Below are 22,697 nucleotides of genomic sequence, written 5' to 3'. Positions count from 1 at the left end.
AAGTTTGACAATAAACGCAGAGTACTTATATGTGTTGTGTCAAATACATGATAGTGTGTGTAATGTTTTCTTTATTGATTTAATGATTTTTTTATGAATAATTAAAAAAATATTAACATTCAGCACTCCTTCTCTATATACTCTATAAGTGTGGGAAATTTCATAGTCCTCCGTCCGCGCAATTTTCGTAAAAAGGGATACAAAGTTTTTGCTTCACGTATTAATATATATGGATTTTATGCCCTACCATTAAAAAAACTATGCGTAACCAGGACGCTTAAATTATTCTTTGTCAATGTTATTATCACACACATGTAAGACTCCATTAGTGAGCAGTTGCATATAAGCGCATGTGACCGATTCGGCGGACATGTGCTATGCTAATCACGACCGATCTGGCTCAAGGATGTATTCATATGTCGCTGTTAACTTGACGAGATTAAACGCTAAAACATTTGGACTGTGAATGAAATACTAAGGAACATATGGCGTAAGTGATGCGATCTATATTAACAGGAACAGTAGTTGTGATGCTCGGTCCTACTAAGATTATTATTTTTATGATTAAGGGATTACTGGTGGCCTCAGTCTGGAGGGCCGGGATTTGCTAACAACTACCCGAGCGCCTCCAAAGACCTAACTACTAAGAGTAGCTGCTTCGCGAATGAGTTTACTACCTGATGTTGAGTGGTTACTGGAGCCCATAGACATCTACAACGTAAATGCGCCACCCACCTTGAGACATAAGTTTAAAGGTCTCAGGTATAGTTACAACGGCTGCCCCACCCTTCAAGCCGAAACGCATTACTGCTTCACGGCAGGAATAGGCAGGGCGGTGGTACCTACCCGCGCGGACTCACAAGATGTCCTACCACCAGTTGAACCTTAATTTGCTTATAGACATTTTCAATTCTACGTAATGTATTCAATTAAAATGCAATATAAGCTTATGCTTTTGTGCTTAACTCGACAAATCAATATTATTTACCGTTTAATTAAGATCTTGTATGGTTCTTTTGAATCTTAGATGCTGTAAAAGTTTATTTATGGACGCTGACGGCTTCCACGAAATCCTTCAAAGGTTCTTATTATTGGATAGCACAAACAAGAACTTGAAACTTTCTAAAACAAATATTCTATACTCTTCGTATATACGAGTGTTACTGTGTTACTTATAATATTTTGTATTCAAGTTTAACAATATTTGCTATGTGTATGTGCATTACTATAATTCTCATGTTGTATTTGTTATTTTAGCTGTTCTACACACACACTCGTCACTTTTAATTTTTATTCTCATAATCCTCTCGCAGGTCTGCTGGAAGAGATTTTTTAAAGAAATAAGCAGTGCCTTTGTACATAATTATCCTATTACTCTGTACTATGTCTTCTTTTTTGTGTGTACATCTATATATACTTAAGTATAAAAATGAATTGCCGTTCGTTAGTCTCGCTAAAACTCGAGAACGGCTGGACCGATTTGGCTAATTTTGGTCTTAAATTATTTATGGAAGTCCAGAGAAGGTTTAAAAGGTAGATAAATATGAAAATGCTCGGAATTAAATAAAAATAACAATTTTGTTTTTCCTTTGATGTGTCCTCCGTCGGACGGATTCCTTTTGTTTGTTTTAAGTTTATTTTATACAAAAGCTTAGGTCTTTTATTAATCGATTGAGGCACTACGAAGTCTGCCGGGTCAGCTAATAAATAAATAAATATTACTTACGGTCGCGCCGACGGGTTGAGCAGCTTCAGCTGTAGCCCTGGGCTCACCATCTACGCAGAAGTAGCACTTGTCTGGCGGCTTCCAATCCGCTGGTTCCTCTAGGACTTCCACTTTCGGTTGCGTCGCTGGTCTCTTGATCAGACTCTCCAGGATCGTCTCCGGCCGTGACGTCTTCGACTCTTGGCCGTTTCCATCGCTCTCGACCCTGGGCCTCTCGTCTTCTGGCGCGTTGATTTCCTCGATGGTTTTGATCTTGAGCGCCGGGGGCGGGTCGGTGGATGGCATCGAATCGTCTGAATCGTCCTGTTCGTTTCGCTTTGGTATTAACGCGTCCTGATATAGTTTCCATTTTCTTCTACCCATCAACTCTTCCGCCACCCGTTCTAGACCTGGAATCAATAAAAAAATTAAACTGGTTTGGTATTTTATTTTTTTTAATTTTTGAAAATTTAATCTATTTGTGTGATATTCTTTATTTATTTTTCTAATTAAATTTTATTCGTTACTAGCGACCCGCCCTCGCTTCGCTTCGGAAACCGTAATTTATTATTGATTTCTCCACTATTTAATGGATGTTATTATACATATAAACCTTCCTCTTCAATCACTCTATCTATTAAAAAAAACCGCATCAAAATCTGTTGCGTAGTTTTAAAGATTTAAGCATACATAGAGATATAGGGACAGAGAAAGCGACTTTGTTTTATACTATGTAGTGACTTTTTATGTCGTGAGATTGTGTTAGTCTGAATTTTGCGTTTGTTTTCATTGAAATTATTCAAATTGTCATGTGTGTAAATGGAGCGGGATTTATCATGTACTAGAGGTCCCGCAGTAGTCAAAATTCGACTATAATTAATTGGAATTGTAAGTTTGTACACTATAATGATTGTATTTAATACTTTTATAATCACAAATTTCGCCAAGACTACGCTATAAAAAATATTAACAAAGACAAACAATATTTAATCTATTTTCAATTTGACAACAGACGTCAAGAACAAAAGTTTGACAATAAATAGTATGCATGCGTGTGTGCGTCAAATACATGGCATGTAGTGTGTGTAATGTTTTCTTTATTGATTTAATGTACCTTTTATGCATTATTTTAAAAAAAGATTAGCATTGTGCACTTCTTCTCTATATTCTCTATAAGAGTGGAAAATTTCATACTCCTCCGTCCCCGCAATTTTCGTAAAAAGGGATACAAAGTTTTTTCTTCACGTATTAATATATCAAGTATATCAATGCGTCCAGTTCACACCTTTCAACAGCTCAACACGTTTTCTTGCTGTTTTCATTAACATATATTTTCTCCAGTAACTATTGACGAGATTTAGTGTGGCCAATATCTTAGATCTAAATAATGATTGATATCCGATTTCGTCCTTAACGAATAAAATTTGCATCCAATTTATTTCATTATAATGTATTCATTATTGTCGATCAAAAATACATCGACCTAGACCTAGTTACATTATAACAGCGGCTATGACGCCGTCTAAGTTTATATCGTGCACGGCGCAAAATATTTAACTTTTTTTTTTTTTTCTTAGATGAGTGGACGAACTCACAGCCCACCTGGTGTTAAGTGGCTACTGGAGCCCATGGACATCTACAACGTAAATGCGCCACCCACCTTGAGATATAAGTTCTAAAGATCTCAGTATAGTTACAACGGCTGCCCCACCCTTCAAACCGAAACGCATTACTGCTTCACGGCAGAAATAGGCAGGGCGGTGGTACCTACCCGCGCGGACTCACAAGAGGTCCTACCACCAGTACTTTACTAATATTTGTCTAATATCTAAACTGTTTATCAAGCCTTTTACATCCTGATGAAACCGCTTCCTTTGTTCAAAGTTCCAAAATTTGAAGGGAAAAAGGGATACGAGAATGTAAAAGATGGATTATTAAAAACATCCCACAGCCTGTTTCATCGTTGGCGAAAATTTGCAGTTAGTACCACTAATTTTTTAATTAAAAAAGTACATGATCACACTCACAAATTTTCATATTTACGATATTAAATTTACTATCGACGAAACGCGAGGAATCTATTAATATTATGAAGCTGAAGAGTTTGTTTGTTTGAACGCGCAAATCTCAGGAAGTACTGGTCCGATTTGAAAAATTCATTCAGTGTTAGATAGCTCATTTATCGAAGAAGGCTAAGACCAAGCTAACACCAATACAAGCGGAGCACTGATAAATAATGATTCAAAATCGGGGATATTTTCCCTTTTGAGAGCTTCCGCTGCGTGCGCTGCAGAAACGATTAAAGTTTCGCTAAAATTATGTATGACAGAATTGTTCCCCTTTAAAAGATCTAAAAAAAAGTCTGCAACAGCATATATATGTTGAATATGTTGATATGGGCCCATCTGAAGTCCATGGGCGACGGTAACCACTCACTATCAGGTGGGCCGTATGCTCGTCTGCCTACAAGGGAAAAAAATGTACATTTGTAAATGTCGTTAGCGCGATTCAAGTCACTGTCGCGGTTTCTTCTATTGCACCAGTAAGCAGTGCAGATTCCGAAGCTGCAACAGAGTGCAAAGAAACTCTGGCACGATCATATCAGGTATATCGTTTAATACTATGACTTACGATAATTTCGTTTTAATTGGGTTCTTCTTCTCAGTCGTCGTCTTTGTAGTCGTCGTGGCCTAACGGATAAGACGTCCGGTGCATTCGTGTTGAAGCGATGCACCGGTGTTCGAATCCAATTTTTCTAATGAAATACGTACTCAACAAATGTTCACGATTGACTTCCACGGTGAAGGAATAACATCGTGTAATAAAAATGAAACCCGCAAAATTATAATTTGCGTAATTACTGGTGGTAGGACCTCTTGTGAGTCCGCACGGGTAGGTACCACCACCCCGCCTATTTCTGCCGTGAAGCAGTAATGCGTTTCGGTTTGAAGGGTGGGGCAGCCGTTGTGACTATACTGAGACCTTAGAACTATATCTCAAGGTGTGTGGCGCATTTACGTTGTAGATGTCTATGGGCTCCAGTAACCACTTAACATCAGGTGGGCTGTGAGCTCGTCCACACAGCTAAGCAATAAAAAAAAAAAAAAAAAAAAATCGTACACTCCTGGCGGAGTGGTCGTGGTTACGTACCTAAGTCTTAATGTTTGGTTGCGGCTTTTGAGAGACTTCTCCATCTTTCTCTATTTGTGGCGGTACGTGTAGGTACATTCAGTAAGGGAACACTTCATAGATAACTTAACCAAGTCTGTCCACCTTGTGGATGATCGGCCGCGAGAGCGTTGACCGTCTACTCTTCCTCACTAAACGTTCCAATGAGCTTTCATTACGAATGAAATTAATTGGGTTAGGGGATGTGTTTAAAAAATGTTAATCGATCAGGGATCGAACCAAGTGATTGTAGGTACGAATATCACACAAATCACACTGACTTTCCAAGCTTAGGCGAAATCTCGTTACATAAGTTTATAGCTAATAATATTAAAGCCATCTTTCAACACATTTCGTTACCGGAATTTTCTAGAAAAAAATAAATAAGAATCGATCGAATGAAGTTTGTTTGTATCCGAAATGTGACTGATCGTATGGACGTGGGTACCGCGCTTAAATTATAAGTTTGTCGAGTCCTGGCCTACGATAATCGCACCGCAATGCATTCTTGCCTTAATTACGATAAGCACACGGTTTACAATTACGAAAAGTCAAATTTGATGAGCGGATCGAGTCGTACAATTTTCCGCCACCTGTACTCTTAGTTAACTGAAGCGAGTCCCCGACATGCTAATAACAGAATTAATGACGGTGCCGACGAACTCGTGGCGTGGCGGAATGAAAAAAACTAATTACATACAACAAGTTACTTCTGAGCGGACCGCGGACTGAGTTCAATAAAACAATTCGTGTCTTAAACGAAGCAAAAATCAACTACGTCCAAACTAATTAATATCTAGAATGAGAAAACTAAACCCGCAAAATTATAATTTGCGTAATCACTGGTGGTAGGACCTCTCGTGAGTCCGCACGGAATACCACCACCCCGCCTATTTCCGCCGTGAAGCAGTAATGCATTTCGGTTCGAAGGGTGGGGCAGCCGTTGTAACTATACTGAGACTTTAGAACTTATATCTCGAGGTGGGTGGCGCATTTACGTTGTAGATGTCTATGGGCTCCAGTAACCACTTAACACCAGGTGGGCTGTGAGCTCGTCCATACAGCTAAGCAATAAAAAATAAAAAAAAAAGAGAAACAATAAAATCTCACCACAAAATAACGCGTTATTTCTCAATTGCATGCACTTGAGTACGATTGAAGCTTTAACAAAAGGCAATCCAAAAAATGGCGGAACAAACACGGTGACGTCACAGAATGGCTGATAAAATAAACAAAGGATGATGCCCGCGTGTGCCGACTACTGATTGGCTAAAACAGCGATTAGACTGGTCTATTCCAAGGTCAATGTGAGTCAACTTGCATTTGTGTATGCATGTTTGGTGTTGGGAACACAGCACGAGATGAAGCGGGCGCGACTTGTCATTCACTGAATGTTTTCGCTCGGGTTTCATTTTTTGGTGCACTATAATGACGCTTGTCACGTCATTTTGAATCCGATCCACTAACGGTGCTTTTAGGTAGCTCAAGCACCGGTCACCATTTTTGCAACGAAGGGTTCGGCGAGTAAACTAACCCATAGACAACAGCCCACTGAGTTCTCGTCGGATCTTTTCAGTGAGTCGCGTTTCCGATCCGATGGTAAATTCTGCGAAACATTGCTCTTGCTAGGGCCAGTGTTAGCAACGTCTCCTGATTTGAGCCCCGAGGGCTCACCTACGCATTAGGGTTACGCTGACATAGCGTCTCAAGGCTATCCAGCTTAGGTAGGAAAAAAATAATGAAGAAATTTCACAATTTTCCAAATTATAATACACGTATATGTTGTTCTCGTACTTGTACCTATAAGTATTTAATTTAAAAAAAGTCAATTGGAGCTCGTTATCTTGGAAGTCTTTATACATTCTGATGTCATCAATCTAAATGATTCATTTAGATTTAATTGAAGTGGACTATCATAATTCTAGTCATCGGTTTACAACAACAAAAACCTTTATCACCTACTGTGGAATTGTGCTATGAATTGCCCTCTGTAGAGTTCTCTCGGCGTATCAAACAATATTAGGGCAAGCTACACTGACTGACACATGATAATATTATTCGCATTGTAGGAATCAGTCGATGAAGGTCTCACTTATCGCCATTTAGTACGTTGGTTTTACTTTTCATCGACAACAAGAGAGCATATGAATAAAAACAAAACATATTAAGCATACGAATAAAAATAAAACCGGCAAAATTATAATTTGCGTTACTGGTGGTAGGACCTTTTCTGAGTCCGCGCGGGTACCACCACCCCGCCTATTTCTGCCGTGAAGCAGTAGTACGGTTTGAAGGGTGGGGCAGCCGTTGTAACTATACTTGAGACCTTAGAACTTATATCTCAAGGTGGGTGGCGCATTTACGTCGCAGATGTCTATGGACTCCAGTAACCACTTAACACCAGGCGGGCAGTGAGCTCGTCCACCTATCTAAGCAATAAAAATATTATATATTTAATATACTAGCTGACCCGGCAGACTTCGTATTGCCTCAATCGATAAATAAAAGACCTGAACTTTTGTATAAAATAAACTTAAAACAAACAAAAGGAATCCATCCGACGGGGACACATCAGAGGAAAAACAAAATTGTTATTTTTATTTAATTCCGAGCATTTTCATATTTATCTACCTTTTGAACCTTCTCTGGACAAATAATTTAAGACCAAAATTAGCCAAATCGGTTCAGCCGTTCTCGAGTTTTAGCGAGACTAACGAACAGCAATTCATTTTTATATATATAGCTTATATTTACTAAGAGACAAATCGCTTTGTTCTTCTGACAAACACCACACGAAATTGAATCAACGCGGAAACGTCAAATGTCCTTGTTTGGAACATCTCGAATATGCGCACGGAATAACAGCGATTACTGTTTTATTATCGTTATAACATAAAAACGTTTTGCCTTGTTTTTTTGATGTACCAGATCAAAAAAAGAAGACAACGGTTCGAGAAATTGTGGTAATTTTGCACCTCTGTTTTATTGTATTCGCAATTACTGTGAGCTTCGTTCTAACATTTTCCTGAAGCAAAACCGTGCATGCATTGGTTCACTACATTCCCGCGAGGACAGAAATTGGTAACCTAAGGGGCTATTGCAGCTTCCCGCGGACGGGTATTTGCTAACACTAGACCCAGCAAGAGCAATCTTCGCAGAATCTACCGCCGAAGATCCGACGAGAAATTCAGTGGCCTGGTTCTATTTTCAACTTCTGTACTAAAATGATTGCTTCAATTGTGTGATTTTATCCTCTCTTCCGTGGTATTATCACACCTCTTTTGATTACTCACGTAGTTACTAGCAGCGCTTGGAAGAAGAAACAAAGGTTACATGCAAAAAAAGCCACGCGTCCAAAGATAAGGAACTCTTACACTACACTAAGAACTTCGAGTCATTAGAATTCCACAGAAGAGACAAGTCCGGGTTCAATAAAACACATTCAAATGACGATGACGAAATCCAAGTAATCACACACAGAAAAAAAAAAAACATTATGGATCTAGAATACAGAATCCGTGTGATCTGATAGTCAAGACAATACACGGCGGTTGAACCGACCTCTAAGCAGTATGGCCTTTTCCCATGACAAAGGTGTAGGTAATATTGATACAACGCAGTTTTGTATCGATTGCGATTGACTTGCTAGTCTTAGCGCTTCCCGTGCCAAGTCCGGCTCGGTTCTCATTTGGAGGCCGTATGTTCGTCAAACACGTTTATCGTTCCCGGTCTGGTTGGTTATCTTTGTGTCATACGTGTTTCCGGCGCCCATAACGCGGGATAAAGGCCTAGCTTGCGACATTTGAATTTGGTACGTTTATTTTTCTTTATATGACTAGCTGACCCGGCAGACTTCGTAGTGCCTCAATCGATAATTATAAGACCTAAACTAAAATAAACTTAAAACAAACATTCGTGACACATCAAAGGAAAAACAAAATTGTTATTTTTATTTAATTCCGAGCATTTTTATATTTATTTACCTTTTAAAACTTTTCTGGACAAATAATTTAAGACCAAAATTAGTCAAATCGGTCCAGCCGTTCTCGAGTTTTAACGAGACTAACGAACAGCAATTCATTTTTATATATTAGGCCAAATCAAAACAATTGCATTTTGTTTTTTCCTACCTATTATCTGGTAGCTTAAGAGCCTATTCCAGCTACGTTCGGAATGGTAGGTGAACACACGGGCTCAACTTGAGAGAATTTGCTAACGTTAGCTCTAGCAAGAGCGATGCTTCGAGAATGTATTTATTGAGAGGATTCAGCTAGAAACTCAATGCGTTGTGTCTATGGAAAAACAGTGTTCGTCAATCGATTCTTTTTACTAGCAATAAGTTAAGGGTTGCGCTGTTTTAGTCCATCACTGGTGGTGGACCTTTTGTGAGTCCGCACGGGTAGGTACCACCACCCCTGCCTATTTCTGCCGTGAAGCAGTAATGCGTTTCGGTTTGAAGGGCGGGATAGCCGTTGTAACTATACTGAGACCTTAGAACTTATATCTCAAGGTGGGTGGCGCATTTACATTGTAGATGTCTATGGGCTCCAGTAACCACTTAACACCAGGTGGGCTGTGAACTTGTCCACCCATCTAAGCAATAAAAAAAAATACTTCTAAATGTAAATGGCATTGTTGAATATTTTGCATTTTTAAATTTCGCTGACACGAAACACCATTCATCACTTTGCTTAGTTTATTATGAAGAGGAATTGTGTAGATTTACTGATATTTTCATCAGCTGGGTCGTGGTGTGATGTCTATTCTATAGGATAATAAGAACAAGGTAATGCACTAGTTGAGCGTTGATTTTACCGATATTTTTTTAATGCAATGTTTCTATAATGAACAGATGAGCATACGGTCCACGTGTTGCTAAGTAGCCGACGCTTAGGTTACCTCTACTGCTAACTTACATCAATTATGCCACCTACCACGATTTTAGGCTCAAAAATATTACTAGAACTTATTTAATTAGTTCACAATTCAGAGCGATTTTTATAGAATCCTTACAAAAATTTAACATATTCATCAATTAATAATAAATAGTCCTAAATATGTTTGTAACTCAAAGCGCGATAAAAAAAAGAATCCGCGCGCCATTATTTAAAATAGTTTCCGTTAAGTGCCCGTAAATTCGAACACCAATAATTGGATATGTCAATCTCATTAAAATTCACAACTTATGTTTTTTTTTTATTCTTTTTAAATTAACATTATCTTTTAATAAACACGCAGGTAGGTATGCTAATTACATTAAAATAATTTTAATACGCAGTATACCTACCATAGTAATCAAATTTAAATATTAAAATTATTCATAGCGAATTAAGTTTGATAAACGCTGTTAACATTAAAAATGTGAATTAATGAAACATAACAATGAATTGACTTGCTAAAAAAAAACCTATAAAAATTACCATGAAACGTTGTTTATAGTTTATCTTCCCATCGTGGCTCATGCAACCGCGACCATAGCAAAAACGAATTGATCATAATCAACTACAAAAAAAACATAAAATTAAGTGCCGCCATTTTCTCCAAGTGCGTAGCACGCGTATGACATAAGGTCACTCGCCTCGACAATCGAACGTTATTTGAATTTAGAATTAGAATAAGATGGCAAAAAATTGACCATTAGAGAGCAAAAGAGACGGAATACGAAAACAGGTCGCGATTGGTCGACGGTTTTTATGCTTTAGTTCCCCCTAATCTTAGTTTCGAGCATCTGCCTCGTTGTTATTTATGCGAAAAAGAACTTTAAACTGCGGCACTAAGAACTAATTTGCGATTATTTATGTAATTTAAAATATTTTTTCTCGACCATCTAGCGGTCGTTGCACGCGAATTGTTGTTTTTTTTTTTAAAGAGCATCTCGTACATAAACGTATTCCTTAGAAGGCTGTTTGATTAAGTACTAGTGTTTGAGTTTTTTTTTTTTTTTTGTTAACGTTGGCAATGGTTGACAGTTTTGAGGCTTGAATAAATTTTAATAACAGCTTTAAAAGGAGTAATAGTATATTCATTTATGGTTGTATTCACGTTTTTACTCAAAGCGTAAATTGATCATATTTTATAGCTTAATGTACACTTTTATTGACGCTCCTTCGTGTTTTTTTTTAATTTATTTAATTAGGCAAATAAATATCTACATTTTACCTTTAGTGATGAATTGCTTCATTTACTTTTGACATGTTTATACGTAATGCGTGTCTACTGTAGTTCTTACCTGTTGTTTCCGTGACTTTTTGTGAGTCACATATAACATTTTTACGTATTTCTCGCAGACGACTCCCATATCCGAATACCTAAGTAATTTCCTGAGTAATTTTTTGTCTTGAATTTAAGTTTCCATTATCACTACATAATTTGCAATTTTTTTGCTGCTGAGAGCTAATAAGAGCGGTTCTTTGCAGAATCTATTAAAATTGTGAGAATTTAGTCAGCCTTAAGCGGACTTTTTGAAAAAAGAATATAATGGCCAAAAAGACAACAATCACATCCCGTAGTGCTACCAAATAAAGATTTTGACGTAACGATATTTAATCCGATACGATATTAAATATCGATACGATATTTTATCCGAACGATACGATAAAATTGCACGACGCTGGTCGTCACCTAAGCCTGCGTCTACAACAACAGCGCGTTACAAAAGCCAAGGAGGAGGTATAGCGATCAATAACCGATCGATAGTTCATCAGTAGGCAGAGCACGTGTGTGTGCCCACCCCGGAACGATGTAGCGTGAAGACAGATTAAATACCGAAAAACCATTGATGCGTAACCCGAAAACGAACAAAAAGGTCGTATGTATACCTTTTTTCATTAACGAAACTGTACCTTTCCATCAATGATATTAAAGGTTCTTTTCCTTTGCGTATTAAAGAACGTATTATGTTAATAAAATTTGCAACGATCAGAACTGTTTGTTTCTGTGTAATGAAAAGGTATATACAAGTAATTATAATTACGTTCATAATAAATATTTGTGGGTGTGTTAAAAACGATTGAATGACTTGCTTTTGTTTTTATTAAAGCGTTACGCACATAAACAAATAAAGGCGTCTATTTGTTGTTAAGAAATAACTCTTTTTTTTCAAAGTGAAATATTTAGGGCTGCTCTATATATATTGTTATGTAGCCTACATCAAGATAGTGTGGTTATTTGAGTCTATAAGCGTGAGTGCCGCTACCCCCTTTGAGACATGAGGTCGATGTCTCAATTGTGTTATATAACGGCTCTCTCGCTAATGCGTGACTGCATCGCAGCAGAATTAGGCAAAAAAATTAGGTAAAATTTACCAAGCTTTCTCAATCACCAGAATGTATTTTTTTATGGTTCACTAATCATCTTGAGTCACGTCCGCTGTGTCGTAAATATCCATATAAAAAACCCAGGTACTTTTACAAGTGTTATCTGTTACGCGAATATCAGCTAGTAGTGGGTGTGACTGTAATTTATCAACTGATACGGATTGATATTCCGTTGGCGAGTGGATTAGATAATCCGTGTAGGTATTAGGGGAACATTTTTGCGTGGAAACATATTTTTGAAATTAGAATGTAATTTTTGAGCTTATGAAGATTGTGTTTTTTTTTCAATTTGACCCGAACAATAGGTTTAGGGGCATCAGACATTAATCCAAGTCTTATTAAATGATTTTTTTTGTACTGATGATTTTGAGGGCTCGTGTGGTCCTGTCGAACTCATGTCTCAAGGCAACTGCTTCATATAGGAAGTGACCCATAAGTTTTATGAATCATTTAGAACATTAACAGAATAATATAGGCATATTTTTTAATTATTATAACAACAATTTCATCTTTTTTTGTTGATCTGTCGATACAGATCAGGATGTTAAAGCAAAGTTATAAAATTATTGTATCCTCATCGGTTTTTCTCGTCTTGAATCGGTGAAAATGACGTTCAAAGATTCCGTTACACACAAACAAAAATACGTACCGAGTTAATGAAAGCATTCCAAACATTGATGCTTCGCTGTCGTTCGATATGTATTTGAACGTTTTAATTATATCGAATTAAGTTTGACACATATAAATATCATCAACAATGTCAACTGTCACAAGAGACACAGTATAATCTGTGACATCGTCCACGAACGATCTATGTTCAGACTAATGAACATTTTCCAAAGGACTTTTTGGCGGGAACGCGAGGAGTGAAGTTGTGTGATTTGTTTTATTTTGTCTATTTGGTGTTTCTTTAGGTTTAAATGTATAATAATGGTGGCTTATTAACTGTTTAATATCTGTGAAAGAGCACAAATGGAAAATGAAACAAAGCTGCTGGACGTAACTTCTCGGGATCCTTCAAAAAGTCCACTGTAAAAATCTTAGTAAATGACCACCATTTTACTGAGATTATATTTCATCCCATATCATCTCATTTCATTTCATTTAATTTCATCCCAGTAGATTAATGTCTCAAATTAATCATCTTCATTTCATTTTACTCCATAATATCATTTTTCATAAAAATATGAATATAAATTAAAATAAGACATGACTTAAAGGTATTCGTTACCAGGTCATAAAATCCCTTAAAAAAAAAACATTTTCCAAATAAGATACGAACTAAATGTCTCTGTTACCAGGTCATAAAAAAAAAAACTATATTTTATAACAGATACACATTAAACATTAATTGAAAGGCTACGTTTGTAGGTATACCTATGCAATGTTCGCATCGATCGATACTAGGTATATTATCGAACCCGCAATATTCTCAACGGTGGATCAGAAAAGCAAAAACAACAGAGCACGTTACGAATTAATGAACCGGAAACACGAATATATTACGCGAATGAATTATTCCGTTCGCTTTTTTTTTTCACTAATATCATTAAATCGTTTGAAAATTAAATACGCGGGAATAATAAATTCATAGCTTACGCAAACAATGATTATGTAAATCAAGATGCTTTTTTGTCATCTTTGTATTTATTTGGTATCATGAGTGATGTTCTTTTTTTTCTTTTTCTTAGATGGGTGGACGAGCTCACAGCCCACCCGGTGTTAAGTGGTTACTGGAGCCCATAGACATCTATAACGTAAATGCGCCACCCACCTTGAGATATAAGTTCTAAGATCTCAAGTAGGTATAGTTACAACGGCTACCGCACCCTTCAAACCGAAACGCATTACTGCTTCACGGCAGAAATATGCAGGGTGGTGGTACCTACCCGTGCGGATTCACAAGAGGTCCTACCACCAGTAATTACGCAAATTATAATTTTGCGGGTTTGATTTTTATTACACGATGTTATTCCTTCACTGTGGAAGTCAATAGTGAACATTTGTTGAGTACGTATTTCTGAAATGTTACCGGAGTGAAAATTTCCAATTCATTTTGCAGTATTTATGAGCCTAATTAATCACTTCAGACAAAGTGCACCGGAATTTCATCAACAGACCTTATTAACCCAATGTGTTTCTCGCCAAATCTTCTCATACTCCTTTAGGCAGAGGGAACAAAAACAACTCATTCAATACTAAACATTTTAGTATAGTATAAATCGAGACGAAAAAACATACGATGCATCGATATATCGGGGCATTAGGTAAATATCAGTTAGCAGTATCGATATATCCACGTATCGATATTTTTAGGACAACCCTGGTAATGACAACGGTAATGTGGCAAAAGCCTTCAAAGCCAAAAGCATTTAGGAATGTAAAAACAAACATATAAAGGAACATTCATATTCAACACGAAACATTAAGTCACATTCAATTCCATATCACAGAAAATCAAAGCAACAAAATTAACACGTCAACGATATACCTATATGTTTTTTTATTTATCACGCAAAAGTGTCGTGGTATGCACAGCCACAAATCAAACTTTTTAACAATCAATGATCAATGATAACAATAAATCTTTTTTCTATTCCAGTACCTCGAGGGGTTATACTAGATTGGCCAAACCAGTCGGTGAGCTGACAGGGATAAATCCTGGTGAAATTAATAATACTAGCCCTAGCAAGCGCAGTACTTCGCAGAATCCATTACTGGATCGGAATCGCGACCCACTGAGAAGATCCGGCAGAAACTCTAAGGGTTAAATTAAAGTCCGTTGGTTACCGATCTATTGGAATAATTCGGATTAATTATTAACCAATAAATATAACAAGAATAATCTTCAACTTATTGCCAATATTCTGAATACCGGTGGTTATTTCGCAATAATGAAGTCTTTGAACTGTTTTAACTATTATTATGAGGGGACACAGCGTAATATAAAACAGAACGGTCATATGGATACAACATCGAATGTAGATGTCTCACATATATTCAGCTTCAGAATGGATCTTGGTGATAGCTGTGACGTCATATTCTTCCTTGTTCTATTCAAATACTACAGTGACATTAATAGTAAATCTTATCTTAAATATGTAATTTCAATCAACACATTTATCATTTACTAGCTGAGCCGGCAGAATTCGTAGTGCCTCAATCGATAAATAAAAGACTAAGCTTTTGTATAAAATAAACTTCAAACACACTAAAGGAATCCGTCGGACGGGGGACACATCAAAGGAAAAACAAAATTGTTAATATATTTTTATATAAATCCTAGCATTTTCATATTTCTCTACCTTTTAAACCTTCTCTGGACTTCCACAAATAATTCAAGACCAAAATTAGCCATATCGGTCCAGCCGTTCTCGAGTTTTAGCGAGACTAACGAACAGCAATTCATTTATATATATAAGATAGTTCATGCACAGAAATGACATAATAAGTACTTGAAATCCGAATTGCGAGACTAATCATTTTTAATTAAGAAATCAGGTCATTTCATTGATTCATTGATGCGGTCGTGCGAGTGAGACGGGAATACATATAAGTACGCAGATAAAGTAAGAGAAAGCTCAATTTACTTCTAAACTAAAATGAATTTATGTAATCAACGCTTTTTTATTTGTGATGACATTGTAACTGACAATGTCGAATGCAGTCCCAAGTGGAAACTTGAGCGCTTCGACGAACACGAGAACTATGGGATAATTAATTTAATACGAATTGATAAAAAAAAAAACGTTTTTAATCGAAGCGTAACACGACCTTTCGGTGACGTCAGAAACTATTTCAACTTCTTTTTTTTATTGCCCTTATAGACTGTCGAGCATACGGCCCACCTGGTGAGTGGTTACCGTCGCCCATGGACTTCAGCAATGCCAGGGGCAGAGCCAAGCCGCTGCCTACCTTCAGTTCAGAAACTCAGAAACTATTTTGCTGGTGGTAGAACCTCTTTGAGTCTGCACGGGTATATTTTATGAACAGATATGATTAGAAGGGTTATTTTGATAATATCCTGAAAAGCACCCCACGCTTTATTACAGTAAAATAATTTTTTCTTACACTATTTTTAATTCAAATTTATTAAAAAAAAATTTCTATTTTTTAATTGGATTTTCTATAAAAGCGTATTTTGTTAACTATTATTTTTTTATTTTTAGTTGATCAAAAAATTCATAGCAAAGTCTTAATTTATCCAGACTTCGAAATAAAGGTCATTCTATCGTCCTGCAATAGCCGGGTAGCCTTTGAAAGGATTCCATTCAAACATTTCTAGGATCCATCCTTCAACTTCACAAGTACCACTGAATACAATTAAAATACTTGAAAACCGTATTTAAATATATTTTATTGGCGCCGATCGAAGAAGTTGATCGACTGCCGTCACATTCCACTGTGCGGACTTCATTATGGCCGGTGTCCGTTGACAGCGGCACTTCTTAAAGTATTCTCATTTGAAATGTTTCGGTATACAACTCGGACGATAGATTCTCTATTGTTCGTGCGGTAAAAACTGAGTACGATGCGGAGCTTGCGAATAGTTTATGCATTAGTTCGAAACTTTATTAATTTTATGTCCGATGCATTAGTTGCGCTACGTGATGTGTGTATTATCTGTGGTCCGCGGACACTGGACTACCTACGAACATTTTTAGGTTGGTACACATATATGCTTGGAGCTTTATAGATTATTGTTTTATATTTCTAAAAGAGTATTCGATTGTAATTTTCGTTAAGATTATTTTGAAATCGTGATTATTCTTCTTTTGAAAATGTTAGCTAAAGAAGGCTAAGTTAGGTAGCTAAGTTAGGTTTTTTTAATATTTATATTATCTATATTTCGACTCGTGTATAATCTATAGCTTGACACATTCTTTTCATAGCTATGACTTTTTGGCGGGAACGCGAGGAGTGAAGTTGTGTTATTTGTTTTATTTTGTCTATTTAGTGTTTCTTCGGGTTTAAATGTGTAATAACGGTGGTTTCTTAACAGCTTAATGTCTGCGAAAGTGCACAAATACTGCATAAATATTCGGTTCTGAGACTTTCACACGAAATACGCCAATTATTCGATAAATGAAATTCATACGAATCGATGCGTCGTAATACTGCATAGGTTAGAAAGCGGTAGTTGACCTCTTGATCTCAAAACTCATCATTTCTTGTCTATGGCCTTAACAATGATGGCGGGAAAATTGTTATATCACATTTTCGGTTTTAATGTGGCACTTGTAAAAGGCAAGCCTTGCAGTTGACTGGCGTGGAGGAGAGAGTAAGCCTACTTTTATTTAAGTACCTATCTGCCAGTACTTTCAGGGAGATTTTATAGTTTTATCCTAATTGGTAGACAAGCTTACAGGGCTCGGCGTGACACAGTTTTTTTTTTCGCTAAGTATGTGGACGATCTCATGGTCCACCTGGTGTTAAGTGTTTACCAATAGACATCAACAACGTAAATGCTACACACCTTCAGATATAAGTTCCAAGTTTCAATTTTCAATAGGTGCCCTTCAAACCGAAACGCATTACTGCTTCACGGCAGAAATAGCCAGAGTGGTACTTACCCGTGCGGACTCAAGAGGTCCTACCAAAAGTATTTACGCAAAATAAAATTTTTGCGGGTTTTATTTTTATTACACAATGCTATTCCTTTACCGTGGAAGGCAATCGCGACAATTTTTTAAGTACGTATTTCTCTTCTTCTTTTTCTCCACCTTATCCCACTAGGTAGGGTCGGCACAGCGAATTTTTCTCTTCCATTCTCTTGTATCAGCCGTCAGCTCAACACTCCTCCTCTCTCTCTCATATCGTCATTCACACACTCCATTCATGTCTTCTTCGGTCGACCTCTACCTTGCACTATCATTTCCATACATCCCCTAGTCACATGGATCTTCTCTCTAGGCATCACATGTCCATACCACGCTAACCGTCCGCTTTAGACAGCGCAAGGTACTCACATCCTCCATTCCATAAAAGTCCCGGATATATATCCGAGTCGGAGTCGATTTTCGCCCGGATAAAAACGCGGTTATCCACGTGCGAACATTAATTAATATTATTACTTTGATGACATCCGTGTGGGTTGAAATTTAGTCTTACAGTCCCACCACCTTCTTATATTCCAATAGTAATAAGTGTTAATGTTACAATGTTTACCACAATTATCACATTTCTGCGCGGCCCGGCAGAAGCTGGTTTTTACATTGGCCGATGACCAGTATTGTTCATAGCATTTGTAACATCTTTGACAACAGTCAACAAAGTTTACGAATTGCGAATATTGATGTGCAAATAATAAACAATAAGGAAGACAAATTTTAATGAAATTCTATACAACCGACCACTACTGTCTCTGGTAGGTACTCATAACACAGACAATCCTAATTTGGGACCGGATGACCTGATGATTTGTTCCCACTTATTATTTTCATGTCAAAAATTTTTTTTTTTTTTTAATATGACGCTCCTGCTGTTTTTTTCTTTTGAGACAAGAACGAATGTTATCCAGGCTTCAAAATTAAATAAGTTTGACCATGTTATCGATTCAGATTATAATCAAACGCAGTCTCCGTGGCTTACTAGTCAAGTTACCACCAGGGCAATAAGGTGTTCAAATTATTATCAGACATTGAAATAAACGGATGGTCAATGTCAGAATACTTATTTGTCTCTGAGCTCTGTTTAATGCAACGTGGATCTGATTTAAAAACACACTCGACCCTAAAACATAGTCCTCAATTCTTTGGTCAAAATCTGATGTCCATAACTTGGTTTATGGACTATTGTTTCTGTAGTATTCAAACCTTTTTATTCATCAACGAATTCGATCATCGAACACTGTCAATAGCAATGACAACAAAAAAACGCACATTCATATGCAATCCGTAAATATAGATACGAAACATTCAGAACCTTGTATTAAGTAAACCTAGCAACTATAATAAGTGCATACATGTTGTTGCTAGGATGTGTGTCAGGGTCACCGCGTCAAACGCCGCTAGATTTATATCTCTACACGTTATATGTCAATTTGACAGTGACATTAATGTATTTTCTGACGTTTTCGATGGTGGCTTCAGGCGAAATTTTAATATAAAAAATACAAAATGGCATTTTATTCGGTTTTCGTTAGTTGCCGTATACATAATTAAAATGAATTTTCTGGTTTTATGTCAATGCCAGGGGCAGAGTCAAGCCGCTGCCTAAAGCTAAGTACTCTCCACAAGCCTCGTTTGAAGAAGGACATGAATACATCGGAAATAATATATAGATAATTAGCTGACCCGGCAGACTTCGTAGTGCCTCAATAGATAAAAAAAGAAGAATCCCCACCTTTACAAACGGCATTTTACATAGAGCGCGAATAGCTTATTTTTTATTGCTTAGATGGGTGGACGAGTTCACAGCCCACCTGGTGTTAAGTGGTTACTGGAGCCCATAGACATCTACGATGTAAATGCGCCACCCGCCTTGAGATATAAGTTCTAAGGTCTCAAGTATAGTTACAACGGCTGTCCCATCCTTCAAACTGAAACGCATTACTGCTTCACGGCAGAAATAGGCAGGGTGGTGGTACCTACCCGCGCGAACTCACAAGAGGTCCTACCACCAGTAAGCTTTGACGAATGTATGCCCGAGATAGCCCTGTGTGTTTAGTGCGAATTTTTTAACTTTTCGATCGCGTAATTCGCGTAACTAGAGTTGGTTTCCTCCCGATCCACTAACGGTGCTTTTAGCTACCTCAAGCACCGGTCACCGTCCTCGTCGAACCCGTCGCTTGCGACGAAGGGCTCGACGAATAAATGAACCCTCAGACACAGCCCACTGAGTTTCTCGCCGGATCTTCTCAGTGGGTCGCGTTTCTGATCCGGTGGTAGATTTGCGAAGCAGGGCTCTTGCTAGGATTCGTGTTAGCAACGTCGTCAGGTTTGAGCCCCGTAAGCTCACCTACTAGTTAAGGTTACGCTGAAATAGCCTCTCAAGGCTATCAGCTTAGGTAGGGAAAAAAAATAGAGTTGGCCTACGTTTGCCTACGTTTGCCGCTAGGGGCGCTGTTCCAACTGCATACAAATTCGAGTTAACTTTTACGCTATCGAGAACGTTAAAAAACTCGCACTAGGTACTCTGGTCGTTACGTATCCGGGATAACTCCACGTACCCGATTACATGTTAACTAACGAGTTACATTAGTAAAACTACAAAATTTTCCTGCAAATTTTCCTCGTCTTTCGATCGGTACTAACAGAAATTGTTCTAGTTAAACAGCCCGAACTGAAAATGTTTTGTTGTCGCTCCATTGCTGGCCGCAGACGGGAATACTGCATTAATGCCAATAGTAATGGCGCATTCGTTAACGCATCGCGTGTTCTGTGTGACTATGAAACCGAAAATGAGTTCTGACATTAATCAGAGCTACTTTTAAGGTTTGTTATAGTTTTTTTATGTCCTCAGATTATTTCTGACGTATCGAGTAGGTACATTAGAGTTTCCGAATTCGCTTACGACTGAGATTTGATATTGAATTTCGTAAAATTTTAATATTTATGCTAACTACCTTCTATTTCAATAAAAATATTTTTACTATAATAATAATTTAAAAAACCTAGCCTAATAAATCTGTTTCTGCTGCAAAGCGATTATAAAAACCATATAATTGAGACTTCTAACTCTTGTCTCAGAGCTGATGGTGGAATTCATATTATGATGCCTACAGGCTCTTGAAACCATTAAACGCTAAGTGGGTCACAATTTCTCCTGCACCTAGAGAAACTAAACTACATTTTCTAAAATTTTGTCTGTGACCTTTTACCAAAAAAGAAAATAATGCATTTTTACTACCGTAGTTTTTTTGTTTTTTTTCCTACCTATGCTGATAGCTTAAAGAGGCTATTTCAGCTTCGTCTTAACGTGTAGGTGAGCTCACGGGGCTCAAACCGGGAGTGTTGCTAACACTGGCCCTAGCAAGAGCCGTGCTTCGCAGAATCTACCACCGGATCGGAAACGCGACCCACTGAGAAGATCCGGCGAGAAACTCAGTGGGCTGTGTTTATGAGTTAATTCACTCGTCGAGCCCTTCGTCTCAAAAAGATTATTACACTATTAAACTATCGCGTGTGTTTTAGAGTTGAAATTCAAAAGATTGTATGTGATACGCACGATATGCAACTCCTTACTTAAGTACCTACAGCTTAGAGTTCAAAACGTTAGTTTTATTCAAAGTTAATACTAATAGGAAAATAACTTTAAAAGAGATAGAGTGTTTTGAGCATGACCGAATCGTAATTGTTACATAGTCCACAAAAAAACATTGCCGAAGACAATTTGGCGGGAAATAATTGGCGGTGAAAATTCGAACGCAAAAGGTCACGACCTATCGAATCAATACATAAAACTGCCCATCGAGTTAACGAGATTGCTGTCACCAAAAAAAACACATTCAAAAATTTTAATCTTAATATTAAAGTTAAAAAAATATATATATTTGTAACATATAATATATATTTACCGAAAACATTGAACACGTCATCACACACAAACACGAAACACGAAGCGTTACCGCACACTACATCGCGTATAGAATCAAATTAATTCTAAACAACTAACTTAGCTTCGAGCAGCGCTACGCCCCATTTTGTCATACCAAAACCGACCAATGCCACAGCAAAATGACGGCCAAACTAATAGGAAGAACGTTTGAACTCTATCGAGATCTATTTAAAGTCTAACATGGCTTGTCACGTGTTGTGTGTGTGCGCGTGAGTTGTGAAGCGATATGAATGGATACACACACACACACACACACATCGAAGCGCGAATGTCACAAAATGCGACCCGTTTCTAGGTTAGGTTATGCGCGAGCGGCTGTGTGTGACCATAATTTTGTAGCGGACAAAGAAACTAATTTTATTATCTACACTAATATATAAATCTACAGTGGTTTTTTCGGATGTTCCGTTATAACTACTGAACCGTGCATCCGATTGACTTGAAGCTTGGTATCCGTGTAGAAAATACATGTACTTAATGGATAGTTTAATATTTATATGAGTGTTGGACTCCCTACACCAGTTGCGGTGGCGTTAATGATGAGAATCTTTGTGGGGGTGAGAAATAATAATGTTAATTTTAAATGCCCAGCGAAGCGGACGGGTACAGCTAGTTTTAAATAAAAATGGACCCTTAGCTTCTTAAATTAAATTAAACGTAAAATAAATAGTCAATTATAATAAAAAGAGCGATTATTTTAATATGTGATAGTCAAACACTAGAAAATCTATTATTAACTAAGAAAACCACATTGAAACTTTAGCTTTAATATGTTTGCTGTATATCTAAACATTTTTTGATAGCCAAACACTAGAAAATCTATTATTAACTAAGAAAACGATATTGTATCTTTAGCTCTGACATGTTTGCTGAATACCTATTTTTTTACATTTTACATTTTAAATAAATTTTACAGTCCAAAGCTAACATAGTCCTTGACTTTGCGTTCT

The 22,697-nt window shown here is 37.3% G+C and overlaps 1 protein-coding gene across 5 annotated transcripts in view; it reads right to left on the bottom strand.

Annotated features, from left to right (window-relative positions):
* Positions 1 to 22,697, bottom strand: part of Eip93F (Ecdysone-induced protein 93F) — a 199,842-nt gene that overhangs the window by 43,627 nt on the left and 133,518 nt on the right. For 4 of the 5 annotated variants that reach the window (XM_089738809.1, XM_028172285.2, XM_089738810.1 and 1 more), the window contains one exon: positions 1,727 to 2,115. In XM_089738809.1, the coding sequence (XP_089594935.1) occupies positions 1,727 to 2,115 (389 nt within the window). Of the gene's footprint in view, positions 1 to 1,726; positions 2,116 to 21,706; positions 21,830 to 22,697 lie in introns of those variants that run through there. The other variant, XM_028172287.2, reaches the window with a different exon arrangement.

The sequence above is a fragment of the Bombyx mandarina genome, chromosome 26 (genome assembly GCF_030267445.1).
Source record: "Bombyx mandarina strain Sakado chromosome 26, ASM3026744v2".
Lineage (NCBI taxonomy): Eukaryota > Metazoa > Arthropoda > Insecta > Lepidoptera > Bombycidae > Bombyx > Bombyx mandarina.
Note: the sequence above shows the minus strand (reverse complement) of the source record. Positions and strands in the feature narration are given on the sequence as shown.